At 37.3% G+C, this 19,583-nt stretch overlaps 1 protein-coding gene across 4 annotated transcripts in view; it reads left to right on the top strand.

Moving 5' to 3' along the window:
- LOC119655359 (CREB-regulated transcription coactivator 3) overlaps positions 1-19,583 on the top strand; it is a 99,946-nt gene that overhangs the window by 61,084 nt on the left and 19,279 nt on the right. For all 4 annotated transcript variants that reach the window (XM_038061236.1, XM_038061219.1, XM_038061243.1 and 1 more), the window contains exons 2-5: positions 13,941-14,043; positions 14,107-14,270; positions 14,334-14,515; positions 14,586-14,736. In XM_038061236.1, the coding sequence (XP_037917164.1) occupies positions 13,941-14,043; positions 14,107-14,270; positions 14,334-14,515; positions 14,586-14,736 (600 nt within the window). The remainder of the gene's footprint in view (positions 1-13,940; positions 14,044-14,106; positions 14,271-14,333; positions 14,516-14,585; positions 14,737-19,583) is intronic.

Here is a 19,583-nt window from a genome sequence, read left to right as displayed (position 1 = left end):
GGAGGGCGCTGTGTTCATCTGAGGAAAAAAAACTAAACGGCAATTTAATGTGGACAAAATTCTACGGTCCGCAAACTAGGATAATTAAAAAATATTAAAAGGTAAATTTTTGGTGGGCTTTTAAACTTAATTTTTTGGATTTTGGTGTTTTTTTACGGCTTTTTTTATGAATAAAAAAAAAACGACCGGTCCGATTGCAATTATCCTAGTTTGCGGACCGTAGAAATATGTATTGAAGAAATCGTGAAAATTTCAAAGAATTTGGTTGGATAGATTTTGAGCTATGGTGGCAGCCGATTTTCAATATGCAGTTTCGAGAAAAACGCATTTGAAAATTTAAATGTGATTATCAATAGTAAAATTTTAGCTCACCATTAATCTGCTATACCTGGTCCATAGAGAGCACTCTCCATTTCTTCAAAAAAGCCTTGTAAGCCCGATTGCTGCCCTCTGGTTTCAATCCTGGCTCTTTTAGCGAGGTCAGTCGAGCGTCGTTCGAACCGCCAAATTCGCGCTTCATTATGGCGGTCGACATAAACCTGACATATATGACCAACTTGACATCCCATTGTCACTAGGATTTTGAGAATGCCAATGAATCCTCCATTGAAAATAATTATAGCCAGAAAAGTGGCTATTTCTTCGACCTTGGCTCCAGAATGAAGGTGTTTAGGAGCGAATGTCAAGATCAATGCATTTAACGACTCATTGTTATTCTGGGTCTCTGCTCCTAAACATCTGTTCAAGAGATCATCTCGTGACAAATCTTCGTAGATTGGTTTGATGACTGTTTGAACTTCTTCAGTCAAAGGTGCCTTCTCGTGGTGGAAACTATCCAGTTCTCCTTTAGCTTCCGCTTTGCGCCATTTGCACCAACTGTCCTCGTCTGCTGGAAAATTTTGATGCTGAGAATTTTCATCTGTAGAACATTTATGGAAGAAAGTTACCCAAATTTCTTGCTTCATTCCTTCTATCGAATTTGCGTGTCGACGAATAGCTAGCCCAAAAAATGTAGTGAAGCCGTTAATAACCTTATCAGTAAGTTTTCCAGCCCCTTTTCCACCAATGCCTTTGTGATTCTTCTTTGCATTTCTAAGCCGCGTTCCCATTCTTTTCTCGACATGTCCTATGCATTCCTTTTTTACTACCACATATATCTTATCATTTACAGAAATTTGTAGAAATACCAGAGAAAACTCCAGCAAAATCCAATATACAAAACTTGTCGCAATTGGAACATCCATGTTCAGGCTTGCTAAAACTTTCTTTGCTGATGTTGATGCGAAGTCCTTTTTCTTCTCTGATAAGTATCGATTCCTATGAAATACTCGTTCTCTAGTGCGAGCATGACGTTGAACGTTGAAGCGATCTCCCTTCGTACGATCCATTTAAAAAAATCACTGAACACACAAACAGCACAATACTTACAACAAAATATAACTGAGTATAGCTTGAAAGCTTTTCAGTGCTCACTCTAGACTGGATTATCCTTTTTATTCCAAACAGCAAATAAGTTTAGACAATTGATTGGTTTTCCATCTTTTTATATTTATACCTGTGTCCGAATTTATAAGGCTCAGGTAAAAAACTAACAGGTAAAAAAAGATTCGATGCTCTTTCTCATCGAGTACTCTAGCCGCGGCTGCAAACTCCTTGCCTGTTTAACACTGTAATTTCTGAACGACTGGGAATTTCGGAAAATCCCTTTGCCCACATATTCTCCACTATATATAGATAGAATTCATGCAAAAAAAAAAAATCGATTTCTCCAACCCGACACACGGGATGACCCCCTTAAACTCACTTTTCTCCCTTTTATTTGAATGGGTCGCTCGAAGAACAAAGTAATAAACTACGATTGATTTTGTGATCTATTGCTTAACTATAAGCTTTATTATTAAACTTAAGACTCCTGTGATGCTTGTTTCAATAACTTCAAAAAAAATTCTTTTTAGGATATTTAATTCTATTTTCATTCAGAAATCACAAAAACTGCAGGCTTCCTTCTCGTCTCAGTTCACGTCCCAAATTAAGTATGCAATCGTTCATAAATTTACATTGGTTGAATCAAATCAGAATATCTTTATATCAAAAGGTGCCTTATCGATAAATATTCGTTCCATTTTTTTGCAATTTTTGAAAAACGACACACACCCTAGAAAATTGCATAATTAAGAATGGTAGGTGAACCAATTTACATGCACTGAATACACATTCTCTCAAATAATCACTTACGTATAGATATAGGAGTACTTTATGATATTTTTAGCACTATGGCAACTCAAATTTAGCCGAGTGGTTTTAAAGAAATGAAAAAATGTATTTTACTTATTCACTTGAATATTTTTTGCTACTTCAAACAAATGTATTCGATGAAACTTGATTTGGTGAATGTAATTTAGAATTAATGAATCAATCATCGAAATTGCTTATTGAATCATGGAAAAGTTTCAGGTGAACACATTCCAAAGTAGGTCTCTGGACAATACATTTCAAAAGTTGTACTGGATCAATGTTGGTCATTATTCTATTTATTGGACCAGATATATATATGTATTTATTGTTATTGATACGAAAGTGGAAAACCATAAACTGGACCGTTTGGAAAAGTAGGGGTTCGTTGATTCCTATGTAAACAAATTGAAGAAGAGCCCTGTTCTATATACCATTAGGCATTTCATTCTGAGATGTTTTTGTCACTAACTTTTTCTATTTATGTAAGTGGTGCAATAGCCGAGCTGAGCCTCTTCCGATATCGTAGTCCCAGCTTCGCATTCCGCTGGGTGATGGATATTTGTTTTCGACACTTGCACAGCATTAAGTGTGAAGATAATGAAGTTCAAATAAAAAAGAAGTCAGATTTTTTTATGAAAGAATCATATTCACTTCAGTGCAGCAGATATCATAGTGAAGAGTATTTTGAGGCCTAGATACCATGTGTATGGACCACCATAATTTTTTCATTTCATATTTTTCGCGGGTGGGTGGGTTCTGACGATGGGTGCTTATATCATAGTAATTGACAATTTTCGGCCCCCTCAGGTCTGTCCTTTGCAGTCAATATCAAAACTAATATCTGTTTCGAAAAGTGCTAACCGAGGCATTTAATTTGATACCCCACATGGCTGTATTCAATGGAAAAAAAATTACATCCATCTTTTACGTGCATATTGACCCCTTAAGTTGAACGTAGGGAAGCGTAATTCATCGCATGCCTGAAAGTTCGCAGTTTCGTGTGAGCAGGTCTAACCGTTTCTGAGAAAAACGCGTGTGATCGACAGACGATAAGTCGATTTGTTTTCCACAAAACCTTAAAAAAGGAAACGTTTTGAAAAAGGGTTGTATCGATGCCCTCTATACTCCACAAAGGAAAGAGCAGGAGACATACTAACTTTTACGAAGTTAGGAGGAAACCATGATAAATGTGCATGCTGTAGACCACGGTGTACAAAATGAAATGCCAGTCATACCCACATGAAATCGGCGTCAATACTTTACCATTTACTTCAAATCTGCTCAGAACTCTTCAATTCTCCGCAACGTAAAAGATGTCTCGCAGCAGCATGAGCTTGAAAAAAAATGCTAGCTCTGCGCCCATTGATATCCTCTAGCGTGATTCTCTCACTCGTCAACATGCTGGTCCTTTGATTGGGAAAACAGCTCTGCAACTTACAAAATTTGACTGAACTTTTTATCATTATTCGTTCTAAGTGAATAGAAATACACCCATGAATTATTGAATCGTGGACCAGAAGCATTTTATTATAGTTTGTAAATTTAATAGAAAATCTATTTAAGTTCAATCCAGAATCAACATAATATGCAATAATATAGGTCATAATATGGAGCACGATACGGGTAAAGTTTGGTGGAAATCCTGCTATATATATATATGTAAATAAGCAGCTATTTACGATTGAAAGAGCTATGCCCCTAAATATTCTCACTTTTTTCTCTTCGTGTACTTGCCGTGTAGGCATAATCCCACCGCCCTCTTCGGGCATCAATTGATTTGGGAACCACATATCGGAGCCTCAGCGTTAGTGGCTCAACGTTCAACGTTACTAGTTTATACTGAGTGCAGGCTCAGCATTCAAACCAGGGGACGCGAGACCTATCTAGCACTCCTACCGCAGCTAAGGTATGCCACGTCCCGACTGTACAGCGCAACTTCACGCTTGTCCCCACAAAGAGTGCTGCCCGCGATTTGGACACAACTACCATGAGTCACTCTTACGAAGATGAATGAGGTACAACCATGAACCGTATGGACTATTCAAAGAGCCGAAAGTCTTCCTCGTTAGGTCCAAAGGAACTAACGTCAAAGTGAATCCACTGATTGCCGTAACTATATGCCTGAGCGTAAAAGCAACGCTGCCCGCGATATGGACACATCCACAGTCAGCATGGAACTCCCACAGAGCGGCTAACTGCAAATAACTGAGCCGAGAGAATATCTGCCAGGAATTCTCTCGGATCATGGTGCCATGCCTCCGATAAACCTTCGCGACAAGAGCCAATTCAAACAGACATTCATTGCAGACTCGGGTCTGATCGCCCTCATCGATTACGTGGGGACGTCATTTCACTCATTCCTTCGGCCAGAATGTCGACTGCGATCATACCCACCACTACCAGTACTGCTTCATCTGATGTGGTTCTGGAAGCCCTGCAAGTCCTCATCCGGTTAACTGAATCTTATTGCTTCCTTCTCTGAAAGTTCAAAAACGCCTCAGCAGAATGGATCGCACCACTCCGGCCAAAAGCAATCTCCGAGAGTGCTTCGGCTTTCCAACATTTGGAAACATTTTTAAGTGCCACGGTAGCATTAGCTGCCTTTTGACATGCGTACTCTAAGTGTTTCCTACAGTTAAACTAGGCATCAATCATTATATCCAGAGTTTTGATAGCCAACTTCGAGCCGACCACTTACACAGTGTTCCTCTTTCTACGGCTCGTTATTAAGGCCGCTTCCGTTTTCTCATTCGCCAATGTCAGCCCGGCTCCCTCTAGCCAATATTTTACCGCTCTCACTGTCTTCATCTAGTAGGCTTCAACATCCTCTGGGTTCTTTGCTGTAACAACTATAGCCAGGTCATCTGCAAGCCGACAATCATAGCTTTTCCTAAGACGAGAGAAACAAGCATCCCATTGTATGACAATCCACAGTAGGGGATCCGACTACCGGCCCTGTGGTATTTTCACTGTGACGGCGTACTCTTTGGGGACTTCATTCGTCCCGTACAAAAGAGTCCTCTCTAAGAAGTTATTCTCGACCATACTCGCCATATATTGAGAAACATCTATGTCAACAAACGTCGCATTAATTCGGCTCCAGTCTACGGAAGTAAATGCATTTTTGACATCCAATAGCAATAGTACAGCAGCCACCAGAACTCCGCGCGTCTTTTGCCAGATCCATCACTATGCTTATTAAATCCACCATAAAGTGGGCGCGCCGAAATCAATATTGGCGCTCCAACCAGTCATTGTACTTTCGACAATGAGAAGCAGTCTGTAGCAGATGACTTTCTCCATGATCTTCCCCATTGTATCCAACAGACAGATCAGGAAATATGATGCTCAATCTCAGGTGGCTTGTTGGGTTTTGGAAGCAACATCATTTTGTGCTTTTCCCACTGAGTATAAAAAAATCCTCCTTTTAGACACATTTCGAAAGGGTTGAAATATTCCTACTTCAGAAATCAACTAAAATTTTCATACTCGAAGCGCCGAGCTTCTAACATTGGATTTATTTTTAGTTGTTTAGACCAATATTCCGTGCAAATCGCCGTAATCCTGTATGTACTTGCAAACGTCTGCCTCAAAAACACTCCCGATTGATCTTTGGTTCATCGGTATATACTCTGTCATAACCTTATAATACGTGACCAGTCTTCCACTTTGCCCTGGTTGGCCAAACAATCATATTCTGTACCATGGACCGATAACAAAAATGGGAATCACTCATGGTGAGCAAATCTGCAAAATCATTCTAGCTCAAAGAAATGAAATCACATATTAGGACTTATCGCTCAAACAAAAAAAAATTATAAATGCGCTGATATTTTTCCCATCCAATGCGCCATCAAGAAAGCACTGGTTGGAACAAGGCATAATCCATAATTTTAAAACCATCCATATCAAAGAAAATGTTTAAGGTCTGAAAAAACTGTTAGCCCTTCACATGCTCTACAAAAACATCTGCACACTATGTCTAGCTAAGTACCCAACATCCTGGCTCTCCAATGAGGCGGACGAGATATCCTCTTATATCATATTAAGCTGTCACACAGTTGCTGTGACTAGATGCACCTAGTAGTATATCTCCGGGGCCACGGGAATAGGACGGGACTATTTACTTAAACGAACTTTGTTAGGACATACAATAAGCAAACAGGCTGCAATATGAGCCGACAAAACCCGATGTTAATAAGTCACCTATATATCCACCTTTATATTTGTTTCATAAAGGGTCGGTTTGTTATTCAAATTGGAACTGCGAAGCAGCCATTAAAATTGTGCAACTTCACAGATTCCATCCCGCCAGATGCAGCAACTATCTAACTAGGGACTGTTAACCTTCGAGGATTATGTTCATGTTGATCATGGTGTCTACGCTGCGCTAAGTATTAGCTTCGACCTGTCAAGGTGAAGACGAAAAATCATCTCCTCGACTTTTAATCACATTGACCGAGACAAGATCATCTGCAAATATTCACGTTTCAATGACTTCAGAACGGAAATAAATGATGATTTCTTTCTTTCTTCTATTGAAAACTCACTAGTCAGTACTAGATGGAAGCCACTGCTCCAAAAACAAATATTTTTTCCGTTTCATGATATCGTGATATCGTAATTAATAGATTTTGATTCGTATCATACATATAACCTTTTCATTTGAATTTTGTCCTTTCCCTTTCTCGATTATTTGAACTCTCAGTAATTTGAACCGAGAATCGACTGTATCTTTATTTGTTAGGTAATATTCAACTATCTTTTTCTTTAGAACTGTATAGGCATTTTCTGTTGGAACTGTGTCCGGATTATTATCGGTTCATTCTACGCTTTTATGGTTATTTTATCGAAGGAAGTTTGAGCATTCATTAACATTTCGACTACTATTATGACCTTAATTCCCTTTTGAACTTTTTGTTGCATGTAACAAAGTAAAAGTCTGCCGTTCTTTTAACGTCTTATCTTCTGTGGCGACGATATACAAATCTGTTTTATCGATTTGTCGCTGAAAGTTACCCGTTAAAGACAAACAAGAATTTTTATATATCATAGTAAGCATGATCTCAATTTTTAAATATTTTTCGGAATTATAAATTAACTTGGGTATAACTATTCATGAAGAGTGTGCGTCAAAAGCGGCGAGACGTATACACTAATCCAGTTAGTTCTTATTTTTTAGAACCTATTTCTTTTCACTATTCCTCGCTTGATGTTAATTACGATCACGATGAATAATGTAAAAAGCATTGCGAACAAAACGGGAATCTTTGGAATATAACCTGGGCTGGCGCTTGACGAGGGGCGTTGTTTCTGAACATTTTTAAGTTTCTCCCTCATTTTGGAAGTTAAGGATTAAGTTTGCATAGGCGCCAGCGGAAGTGGGACATGTTCATTAGCTTATAAACAAGTCCATATAGTTGCACAAAGCCTGAAGCTTTCTATAGATAACCAAATCAGGTTAGCTTGGCAATCTTACGATTAATTCTGGACAAGTTGTCAGTTTACAAAGTGCGGACGCATGCTTAAGGGCGTCATCCCGTGTGTCGGGTTGGAGAAACTGATTTTTTTGCATGAATTGTATCTATATATAGTGGAGAATATGTGGGCAAAGGGATTTTCCGATATTCCGAGTCGTTCAGAAATTACAGTGTTAAACAGGTAAGGAGTTTGCAGCCGCGGCTAGAGTACTCGATGAGAAAGAGCATCAAATCTTTTAATTTTTTACCTGAGCCTTATAAATTCGAACACAGGTATAAATATAAAAAGATGGAAAACCAACCAATTGTCTAAACTTATTTGCTGTTTGGAATGAAAACGATAATCCAGTCTAGAGTGAGCACTGAAAGGCCTTCAAGCTATACTCAGTTATATTTTGTTGTAAGTATTGTGCTGTTTGTGTGTTCAGTGATTTTTTTAAATGGATCGTACGAAGGGAGATCGCTTTAACGTTCAACGTCATACTCGCTCTTAAAAACGAGTATTTCATGGGAATCGATACTTATCAGAGAAGAAAAAGGACTTCGCATCAACATCAGTAAAGAAACTTTCGGCAAGCATGAACATGGATGTTCCAATTGCGACAAGTGTTGTATATTGTATATTGGATTTTGCTGGAGTTTTCTCCGGTATTTCTGCAAATAATAAAATATACGTCGTAGTAAGAAAGGAATGCGTAGGACATGTCGAGAAAAGAATGGGAACGCGGGTTAGAAATGCAAAGAAGAATCACAAAGGCATTGGTGGAAAAGGGGCTGGAAAACTTACTGATAAGGTCATTTACGACCTTACTACATTTTTTGGGCTAGCTATTCGTCGACACGCAAATTCGATAGAAGGAATGAAGCAAGAAATTTGGGCAACTTTCTTCCATAAATGTTCTACAGATGAAAATCCTCAGCATCAAAATTGTCCAGCAGGCGAGGACAGTTGGTGCAAATGGCGCAAAGCGGAAGCTAAAGGAGAACTGGATAGTTTCCACCACGAGAAGGCTCTTTTGACTGAAGAAGTTCAAAAAGTCATCAAACCAATCTTCGAAGATTTGTCGCGAGATGATTTCTTGAACAGATGTTTAGGAGCAGAGACCCAGAATAACAATGAGTCGTTAAATGCATTGATTTGGATTTTCGCTCCTAAACACCCTCATTCTGGGGCCAAGGATGTAGAAATAGTCACTTTTCTGGCTGTAATTATTTTCAATGAAGGATTCAATGGCATTCTCAAAATCCTAATGACAATGGGATGTCAAGTTGGTCACATATGTCAGGTTTATGCCGACCGCCGTAATGAAGCGCGAATTTGGCGGTCCGAACGACGATTGACTGACCTCTCTAAAAGAGCCAGAATTGAAACCAGAGAGCAACAATCGGCATTCCAAGACTTTTTTGAAGAAACGAAGGGTGCTCTCTATAGACCAGGTATAGCAGATTAATGGTGAGCTAAAATTTTACTATTGATAATCACATTTAAATTTTCAAATGCGTTTTTCTCGAAACTGCATATTGAAAATCGGCTGCCACCATAGCTCAAAATCTATCCAACCAAATTCTTTGAAATTTTCACGACTTCTTTAATACATATTTCTACGGTGCGCAAACTAGGATAATTGCAACTGGACGGGTACTTTTTTTTAATTCATAAAAGAAGCCGTAAAAAAACACCAAAATCCAAAAAATTAAGTTTAAAAGCCCACCAAAAATTTACCTTTTAATATTTTCTAATTATCCTAGTTTGCGGACCGTAGAATATTGTCCACATTAAAATGGCGTTTAGTTTTTTTCCCTCAGATTAACACAGCGCCCTCCAGCGTGGCAGCAGAAAAACACCTTTTTTTGGAGATGGGTGCATAAATTGACACGAATTCCGAAAACTAGCTACGATATCAAGCTGAAAAATTTATCACATATACTAGAGATATCAATAAACATAAGGTGAAAAAATCACGTTTCCATCTTTATTCAGTCCTCCAAAATAATTTTCCAAAAAAAGCAAAGGCAAAAAACGGCATTCACACCGAATGACCCCCTTAATCAACTGACGTGTTCATTTGTGTAACAGAACTTCTAAAATATAGCATTGCTATTTTTGTGGTGCTTGCCAATCGTTACTTTGATAGTTCACCTAAAGATTTTGGATGACGTTAGGAAGAAGGGTGATAGCCCTGTAGCTATCTAGACGTAAGGAAATTTCCGTTCTCATTAAAAATTATCTGGCGGTCTCATTGAAAATTGTCTTACTAGCCAACAGTTCCCCGCAACTAACACTCGACATTGTTCATGCTTTATTAGATCTATTTGTCGGAAGTATTGCAACTGCTTAATAAAATTTTACGTTTACGTACTAAGTAATATAAAGCTTGAAGGTTTAGTAAAGACCCTTCCAATATTAACAAAGTTTCATTAGATTAAACATTCAGTGGAAAATTACTTACTATTGTGCTAAAATAATAAGAGGACAAAGAAGAAATGAAATGGCATGTGGATATTTAGATGTGTTTTTGAAGTAAAGTATACTTGTCATATCTAAAAGCTTTTATTTTCCTGTCTCCAACTTAATTTGGTCTTGATGTAGTGGCTCATCTGCAACGTTTCTTGGGCCTTGAACCGGGCGCAACTGCCTCTGGGGGAACAATCATTCCCCCACTACATATTTCCCGTACGCATAAATAGCTTCCCTATATAAAATTACCCTTCCCCAAACCTTTTCAAAATTGTAGTATAATACGAAATTCCATTTTGTTTTTTCTATTTTTAAAATTTAGTGCTTTAAATATCATCTTCTGTAGATATACAAAAAAAATTGTACCATTGACGGAAATTTTACACGTGTTCATATGATTGATATATTATTGTAAAAACATTGTCTTTTCCTATGTTATGGCCAGATATGTTAGAAACTAGAAACTTCTCAGACCGCCTATAGCTTCAGCATCACAACTAACAAGTTTCTGTTTTCCATAAAAATTGTTTTCTTTATATATATATATATATTGGGATTCATGGTCACTCCACATTAAGTTCATTTAGTAAACAAACCGTATTAACACTGCCAAAAGTGCTAATACTGGAATGGCATTCTTAATCAGAAACAAATTCGCACTTTTACGGTCTGGTTATTATCGACTATCTGTATACAACTTGCTAGAGAACTTTCAATAAAAGCCTAACATTCTTGAAAATCAATAAGAAGAGTGGCGTATATGTAATTGGAAATTAAAACCACTGAGTGCCTTTTTTCTTTTCCAATCATCGTTCGAATAATATTCTCCAGGTGGTTAGTATCCAGACATAAAGCAGACGTTCGAAGTACAATGTTGGTGATCCATCACTAATACCACTTCATGAATTGTCGACAATCAGAAAATTTACCCAAATAAGTTACATAATGAGTAACCTGTATCGTCATTTAGATGTAAGAATATGTCCCCATCCACCACATTCAGGTGTGTCGGAATAATCCACCCTCATGAGTTTTTTGAATTTAAAAGAAACTCAGGGAAATGTCATAGGATTCTGCTCTCCAATTTTGTTTGTTTACGTCTAATCGAAAAAAAAAACGATTTTTATTAAGTTCACTATTTATTGCTCTATGAATCAGCTGACGAATATCTTTGGTTATACATTTTGAAAATATCGATAGATATTGAAATACTTTATATACTATGAGTTAATATATTAGTCTTCGATTTTTACGTCTCTTGTCACTACTAGTTACCCCCTGGAATGACTTATGTCAATATTTATAAACTAAAGATGTTGATATTTTCTCAGATATACGAATTTTATTGTCTGAATCCATGTTACAAAACGAATATTTAACTGATTTTATACATGATTGCCTTTCACCCTTTAATGGAGGTACACCACGTCACGACCTATCCACTGTCACTTCCATCTTCTGATCAATACATCCGCAGGTAACTGGCCTATGCCCCGACGAAGTTCTTCATTCGAAATTGTATCAGGGCAGTATGCTCGGATGACAGGTTGTAGACAACTGTTTACGGAAGCTTGGAACTTTTGAGTAACAGTGGAGTCGTTTTCCATATTCTGCTGTCATAGCAACATAAAAAGAATGTTAGCGTAGAATAGTTTCCACTTGATCTTGGTGTTGGGATAACTGCATTTTTAAATTTTAGACAAAGTAGCGAAAACAGATCTAGCCTGTTATTTTGCCGGTCGATATCAAGTGCCCGTGCCACTGTCGAGAGAAACCTCATGGATGTGAAACCAACCCTAAATGTCTCTCATAGAACCTTCGAGCCGCGCAAATTCCTTCATGGTGCGGTATACGATTCATTTCGGTTCACTGACTAGTGGAACTATCAATCCTGTAAGAAGCGGCGGACATAACGCCCAAGCGAAAGCAAGTGATAATGATCACTTTCAAAGCCAATGTTAGCGTCCCTCTTGTCGTGCAAATCCAGGAAGTATTTCCCAGACCTACTGTTGATCACAATGGTCAATCTGATTTCTCACACGTTATCAGTCGATTGAAACACACCTCACCTTATAGCAAGCTCTGTGTCCAAATAATATGCTGACAAAGCGGCGGAAGCCACAAAGAATTTTTACACTATTACTGGATGTTCGCCAAGTACGTATTTCTTCATCACATATCCAAGCAAGATGTCACCTTGGCATTCATTCACCCGTCATGATCATAATGTCACCTTTAATCATAATCATAATCAGTTAATTGTTCATAGAAAGCTTCCCTCCTATCTGTACTATTGAGATGTTCCTCATTCTGGATCGGAATCTCGCATCAGCATCCTGTCCGAAATGGCTGCCAAATAATGAAGGCACACCTTCGCTTGCTGTAAGCATTAGTCCAAAACCACATTCACGCTTGCTAGTAATGGTTGCTTCGCGAGCAAACGGGGAAAAATGAAAGAAACACTTTGGTGCTTTTACTTCGAAAGTAACTTTATTCGTATACGTAAACCAACGACTAATTTGCACACGGATTTAGAAAAGACTGCGAGAGCTGTAATATAGATTCTACCACTTTTATTATTTTAAGGTGCTGACGCCATGTCTAGCATTTGCTCGTAGAAATGGACGTTCGCCTTGAATCTGGAATTTTGGGGTAGATTTGCTGTTGTTGTCGATAACTTGCTTCTATCAGGCTTTTCGTATTGAAACACAATAGCACAGTGGCGAGAAAGGAGTGCCCCCCTGGGTCTCACTATCTAACCCAACTCAATCGCCCTAGAACTCTCATTTAAGTTGGAGAAAGCGCACCGAAGGGCGTAAGCACATTCTAAAAACCAATGCAAACCTCTTTCAATATGTTAAGATGACGTGTAATGTGCAGCATGAAACAATTTGAAAATAGAAGAAAATTTCATTTTCGACTGTTATATTTCATAAATATTGTATTTTGGGAACCAACTATCAGCTTCAAATAGGGAATGTTGATCCTCAAACTGCAGTGTTTGTGAATAAACAAAAAAATTTAGTCTAGAACCTTTTTTTCTATTTTTTCCATTTGTTGAATCCTAGCTCATAAATCCTCCTCCAAACATCATTTATGATAAGTGGTTTGGGTAGTAATAGATTCACTTTTTAATTTTAGTACGGAATCGAGCAGACGACAGTTTTTTCAAGTTATAATGAACATAAAGTTATAATAAACAAGTTCCCAAACGCCTGCTCTTTATTCATATCATTATTTTTCCCATTTCACTTTCGTTGGGACTTTTTTTATTTTCATTATCATCTCATTTAATGTTGTGCGAATGACATGCCTACAGCAGTGGGACAAGCACAGAGATCCATACATAACCACGTCCCATGTCAACCAACAAGTTTGCCATACCGTCATTTTCGATACGAAATAATAAACATTGAATTGAAGGTTCCAAATTGAAGTTAAGAACGATTATTAACGCAATCCAAAAGTACAATTTCTGGTAATTAATGCCAACTTCAAGCGTTGTGGGACTAGAGAGCAACTGAAATAGTCTGTAATGTTACGGTGGTTATCAGACGTTGATACAGGCAAACTCATGGATACAGTCAATAGTTTATGGTTAAGCGTTTCATTACGCCCGCAAATTCCGTGCCCAATCAATTGAAAAATCAGATAAATTATCACAAAGGGAATTCCAAAGTGTTGACTATGTTCAACATCAATTTCATTCTTCAAATATGAAAAGAACAAAATAAATAACTCTAACCAACCTTCTTTTTTATTTACAGCAAGATGATCCCAATTATAGTCAACGCTTCGCAGAAAGTGGTATTCAAAACAAAACAAATAATAGCGCATCACCTAGTATAAATGTTAGCAGAGAATCAAGAGGTAAATTTTAAATAAAAACACATTCAAATTGCCAACATAATTTTCCATTACTATTCATTGCAGGTCGTAGTGTAGGTTTAGGTCCCATGCGACGTCCATCGGAAAGGAAAAATGATAGATCTCCATATGGCAGTAGCACAACAGCATACTTAAGTCCGCCAAATGATTCGTATTGGCGACGAGCGAGCTCTGACTCGGCAATACATCAGAGTCTCATACAAACACCTGTATGTTGTCTGAATAAATTCCTAAGAATTTTGAGATATATAATTAACGTTGCCTAATTTTAGGAAAAACATCATGGGTCTCATTCTCCAATCAGTCTTAGTCCAACAGCTCAAAGACGTGCAGTTCATATTAATCAAAATACAGATAGTAGGCATTTTTTAAATAATTCAGGAAGTCGGCACTTATCGAATGTAGATGTTCGGCAAACTTCACCTGTTAGTCTGTCCAGAGTACCTAGTGTAAAGTATGTGAATGGCAATAAGACTGGTTATTCCCTGCATGCTATAAGAGAAATTTGTTTTTGTTTTTTACAGTCCTTACCCTTCATCTCATGATGGCTCTTTATCGACGCCTATAGGAAATAATACCGGATCGTTACCAGACTTAACATCTGTTCATTTTGCACCGCCATTAAATACTCCTCTGGATAAAGAGCAAGAACATTCGAGCAGTCCGTACAGTTCGGTAAGTTTCAAATTTTTTCTATTATTTGATATTTTAATAGGGAAAGGGAAAGAATGAGAACAAACAAATATACTGAAATGTCACAGAGGAACTTGATGAATATGCCTATTTTTGCGTATTTTGCGAATATGCGGAATTATTTAGCCAAATTAACTGATTTTACGAAGTCAAATCGCATGTACGATACAAAATAAGAAGCCGTGAAGCTAAAAAAGGAAATATTCTACAGTGCAAAAATGCTATATGGGAATATATGAAAAAAAAAACAAATTGATATCCATTTTTTTCGTTTCGTTAGTTCCCAAAGTGTCTCTACACAAATTTGAAGCAGAAGGAGATAATTATATATTTATTAGCTGGCAGGACTGTGTAAAGAAGTCAATATAATTTTAAATTTTAACGCAAAAATTTCTTTTCTCATCAACCGATGGAAAATTTTCTTTCGCATCTTTTCGAGTATGAATTGCACTAGTTTTGTCATCAAATCAATCAATGTCAATTGAGCAAAAGACGTATATAACACCAAAATCTCTTAGTATGCCAAATTCCGATCTGGAAACAACAATTTGACCAATTGACCTACTCTGATAAAAATTCAATGTTTCAGAAAATAAACTGAAAACCGTCGAAAAGTTAAAAAAAAAAATCCATAAAGGATCCCATTAATTTGAGCATCTTACAGGAACTTCTTGGTTGATAACCGTGCCGGCAACATTTATTTTTTGTAGAAAACAATTATTTGAGAGGGAGAGAGGCCGCCTTTATTTGAAAGTCAACAACATAATTACTGGGGAGCACCTATTTGATCTCGTATTTTCCATAAAAAGAAAATGATTACTAAGTCCTCAAAATTTCTAGTTGATACTCTATATAAGTTTCGTCTCGTTCAAATTATTATTATTATTTATGTGAACATTCCATTTTCTAGTCACCTGTCTTATATTTTTGTCTTGTTTATGTTCTCCCTCAAATTTGTAGAATCGTTGTCAAATGAAATTCAACTGAATTTGCGAATAATAACTATTGCATCCTCTTTCTTTCATGTAAATGGTATATTTCTAAGTAAGCTATTTTTCGAATCGATCAACGAGTTTTCTCCTATCATCGAATTCACGACAGATGTTACTAGTCGTATTTCAACACTTGGCACTTTTCCGAGCAATTTCTTAACCATTTTCAAGACCGAATTTTTCAGAATTGTTATTTTCATCATGTCCACCGTGATATGTTTGGTCTTCCAAAAGAAATTTAAAAAATACGAGCTCAAAAAAACCTCTCGTTTACCTATTTTGTTCAGCGCACATTCGATATGATTTTCAGTTATCTCAACGTAGCCTTTGGAATTGTTGGCATTATTGATTTTACTCACGCTATGGCTTAAATAAATTGCAGCCCTTTAAAGACCCCGCCTTTTGTCACCACCACAACTTACTTCCACGGTTTCGTTTCATTGGATTGCATAGTTCAATGGAAAATACTTGTGGCAATTTTGCCCAACGTTCCTTTTTACATGGAATTTTTAATGTGAGTTTTCCAAAACCTAAGCGATAAGAGTAAAGATGAAATCCCATTTTCCTACTTTAAACACTTCCAAAACATTTCAACTTCATCAAATCAAATCAAATGATTACGAAAACAATTAATAATATATGAGCCATCTGTCATTCAACCAACGAACTTGATTTTTCTCTCCACTTAGAATAATTTGCCTAAAGTTTGAATTCATAATTATGCCATCTTCTATAATGTATTCCAGTGAATTAATTCCACTAAAATATTTTTCTGCAACTCGAGCATTAATAATTGGAGTTTAACATATTAAGTGAAAATAATTCTTAAGGAATCGATTGCCTCCATTAAAATAGTCCTTACAAGTATTCCTGAAATTAGGCATTTATTCCAATGCTATCATAATTAAACAGGTCGCGTAGTTGAGGACTAGATTGTGCCAACAAAACAACAACGACGTCAAAATTCTAAATTATTCGTGACAAAGTGGTGATATAGTAGTTAAGAAGGTCCTTTTTTCATTAAAACAGTCACCTGTAGTCGATAGAGAGGTGGTAAACATCGTTCCTCATACTGTTTAAATAACTCACAGGGTTAATCTATCTTTCGAAAAGTGCTTTACTGACCTTTCCGGACTCCGAAAATCTTTTTCAAATCAGCATTTCTTTCAAGATGCATCAGGGTAAAAATAATGTAGGTTGTTCACCAAACCTTGTGGTCAGTAGAAATTGGTTTTCTCGGTCCTCGCACCAAACGATTGCCAAATGCAAAATGTGAATTCAGTTATCCTGTATTGTTTTTTGAATGCTTCTTCATATTTTGTCTGGTTTTCAAGATTGATGCGTCGCTCGTGTTTTCATATTCCTGCTGAAGTGAAAATGATCAGAACAAATGATCAGTACTTTCGTCGGGATCCAAATAGATATATTAGATTTAGTTACCCCAAATTAAAATAAAAAATCAAGTTGCTACTTTTGTCCCCAAATACTCCATTTTAATTAAGGTTTTGTGTAAAACAAAACCTCATTAAAATCGATTCACTGTCTATCTGTCAATTACATGCACTTTTCTCCAAAACAGCTAAACCGATCCGAACGAAATTTAGTGGATAGATGGGAACTGAAATCCTATGCATACAACAAGTGACATAAATGTAGGTGGAGTTTAAAGGGAGGCTCCCCATGCATGCAAAGGAGGGATTTACAAAAAATGTTCACCGGATATAGTCGTGTAGGGTATCAAATGAAAGGTCTCGATAGTATTGTTCGAAACTGACACTAGTTTTGGGGTGAAATGCAAACTGCGTGAGTAAGGAGTCAAAATGTACGCACTTAAAGGGAGACAGGATTCATTTTTGGAAACTACCCAACCCAAAAATCCGAAAAAATCAGGATGTTGCGCTTAGATGAAATCTAGGCTTCAAAATATGTCCCATTCCGATATCTGCTCAAATAAATTTACTAATAGTATATAACCAAAATTTAGAAATTGTTTGAAAAACCCAAGCGCTAAGACTACCATTCCAACATCTACTCAAATAAACTTGCTAATACTATATTACCAACTTTTAGAAATTGGCTGAAAACCCTTAAATTCATCCTAGGATTACGCACCAGCTCAGAGGACCATATTTCGCATACACATGCCAATTTCATGAAAATCTGGCCCGTAACGCCAAAGTTATAGCAATTCCCATACATACAAAAGGGGGCTGTACAAATTTTTTCCACCGAATATAGTCATGTCGGGTATCAAATGAACGGTCTCGATTAGTATTTTTCGAAACCGGTCTTAGTTTTCACATTTATTAGGAAGGCGGGAAATAGGAGGGGTGGAAAGTGATGATTTCTTTAGTGAACCCATTCTCAGTTTCTGAGACCCAACCGAAAAATCTGAAAAAATCATGAAGCTACTTCTATATGGTGCCCAGGCCTCAAAATACTCTCCATATCGATATCTGCTCAAAGTTAATAATAGTAGATTACCATAAAAATTGAGTAAAAACCATCCAGCGTATCAAGCCACTGTTATTTCGGCCGGCCTTTTAGTCGCTTACCATGGACTTCGATGTTTAGAGCAATCTTGTTAAGCGAATTACGCGACCATACCATCGATGACGCCTTCTTCTGAGTTTCTCCACGATCGGTGTAACCCCATATCGATCGCAGATATCCTCATTTCGGATGTAATCAAAACGTGTCACGCCACCAGTCTAATGCAACATCTTCGTCTCCATTACCGCAAGACGTCTTTCAACACTCAAGGCTATAGAGAGCGGCAGATGGACGACATTGCGATAAATTTTAGATTTGAGACGTTCGCTGATACGTCGATCACAAAAAACACCAGTTGTGGAATGCCACTTCATCCAGGTCGCATTAATGCGTGAAACAATTTCATTACACAGTTCTCCATTGGCTGATAGCATTGACCCGAGATATTTAATTCGCTCTGTTCTGAGCAAGTTACTGAAGCTGACAGCACTGAGCAATTTAAATATCTCGAGTCGATGCTATCAGCCAATGGAGAACTGCGATATGCTCCTCACAAAGGGAAACGCAAAACCTTTTATACCTGAAGGGTTAAGCTTCCGGTTTCCCGACTTGTTTTTGATTTGATTTTCCCATTCGCGTAAAAATTAGGTTAAAAACTCTAGGGAAATTGTGAATACCGTCACAGCACTATGCTGATCATTTTTGGAGGTGTGCAGAACATCATCTTAGTAGCTGTTGTGATAATGCACTCGTAGCCAGGTAAATGGTACAGAGTAGCTTCTACTATTTTTTTTTTTTTCGAATTTTTGATGATGATGATTTTGTGGATATTAAGGCACGTTTTTTATAACTTAAAAACGACGTAAATATAAAACAGTTCATTTAATAATGAAGTCAACGTAAAAAAACTTATTTCAGACTGCTTATAAATATAAAAATTGACAATAATATTCACTAGGCCAATGCAATGTTACCTTCTTTGCTTACGGTATGGCGTAGAGGTATCTCGGAAAATTGGAGCAATCTCGAGAGGAATCAGCCTGCTGATAAATGGCTCCAAATAATTTCTTGTTATACTTATGTAGCCATCTGCATTGATCCAATCGATGCCCCCAAATCATGCAACTTTCAGGGAACTTGTTTCTGGAAACCATAGTGCTTGACTACAACTCCCCATTTACCCTTCGGCGAACGTACAGCACTCCATCGGGCTGATGGAGGTTTGCCTTATCCGTAAATATTACTCTCTTCCAATATGTCTGAGTCCAAAATTGATATTATTTTTCAAATTTTAAGCGATCAGTACTTGTTTAAAGACCTATTCCGTTTAAGCATTAATATACA

Source organism: Hermetia illucens, chromosome 1 (genome assembly GCF_905115235.1).
Source record: "Hermetia illucens chromosome 1, iHerIll2.2.curated.20191125, whole genome shotgun sequence".
NCBI lineage: Eukaryota > Metazoa > Arthropoda > Insecta > Diptera > Stratiomyidae > Hermetia > Hermetia illucens.
Note: the sequence above shows the minus strand (reverse complement) of the source record. Positions and strands in the feature narration are given on the sequence as shown.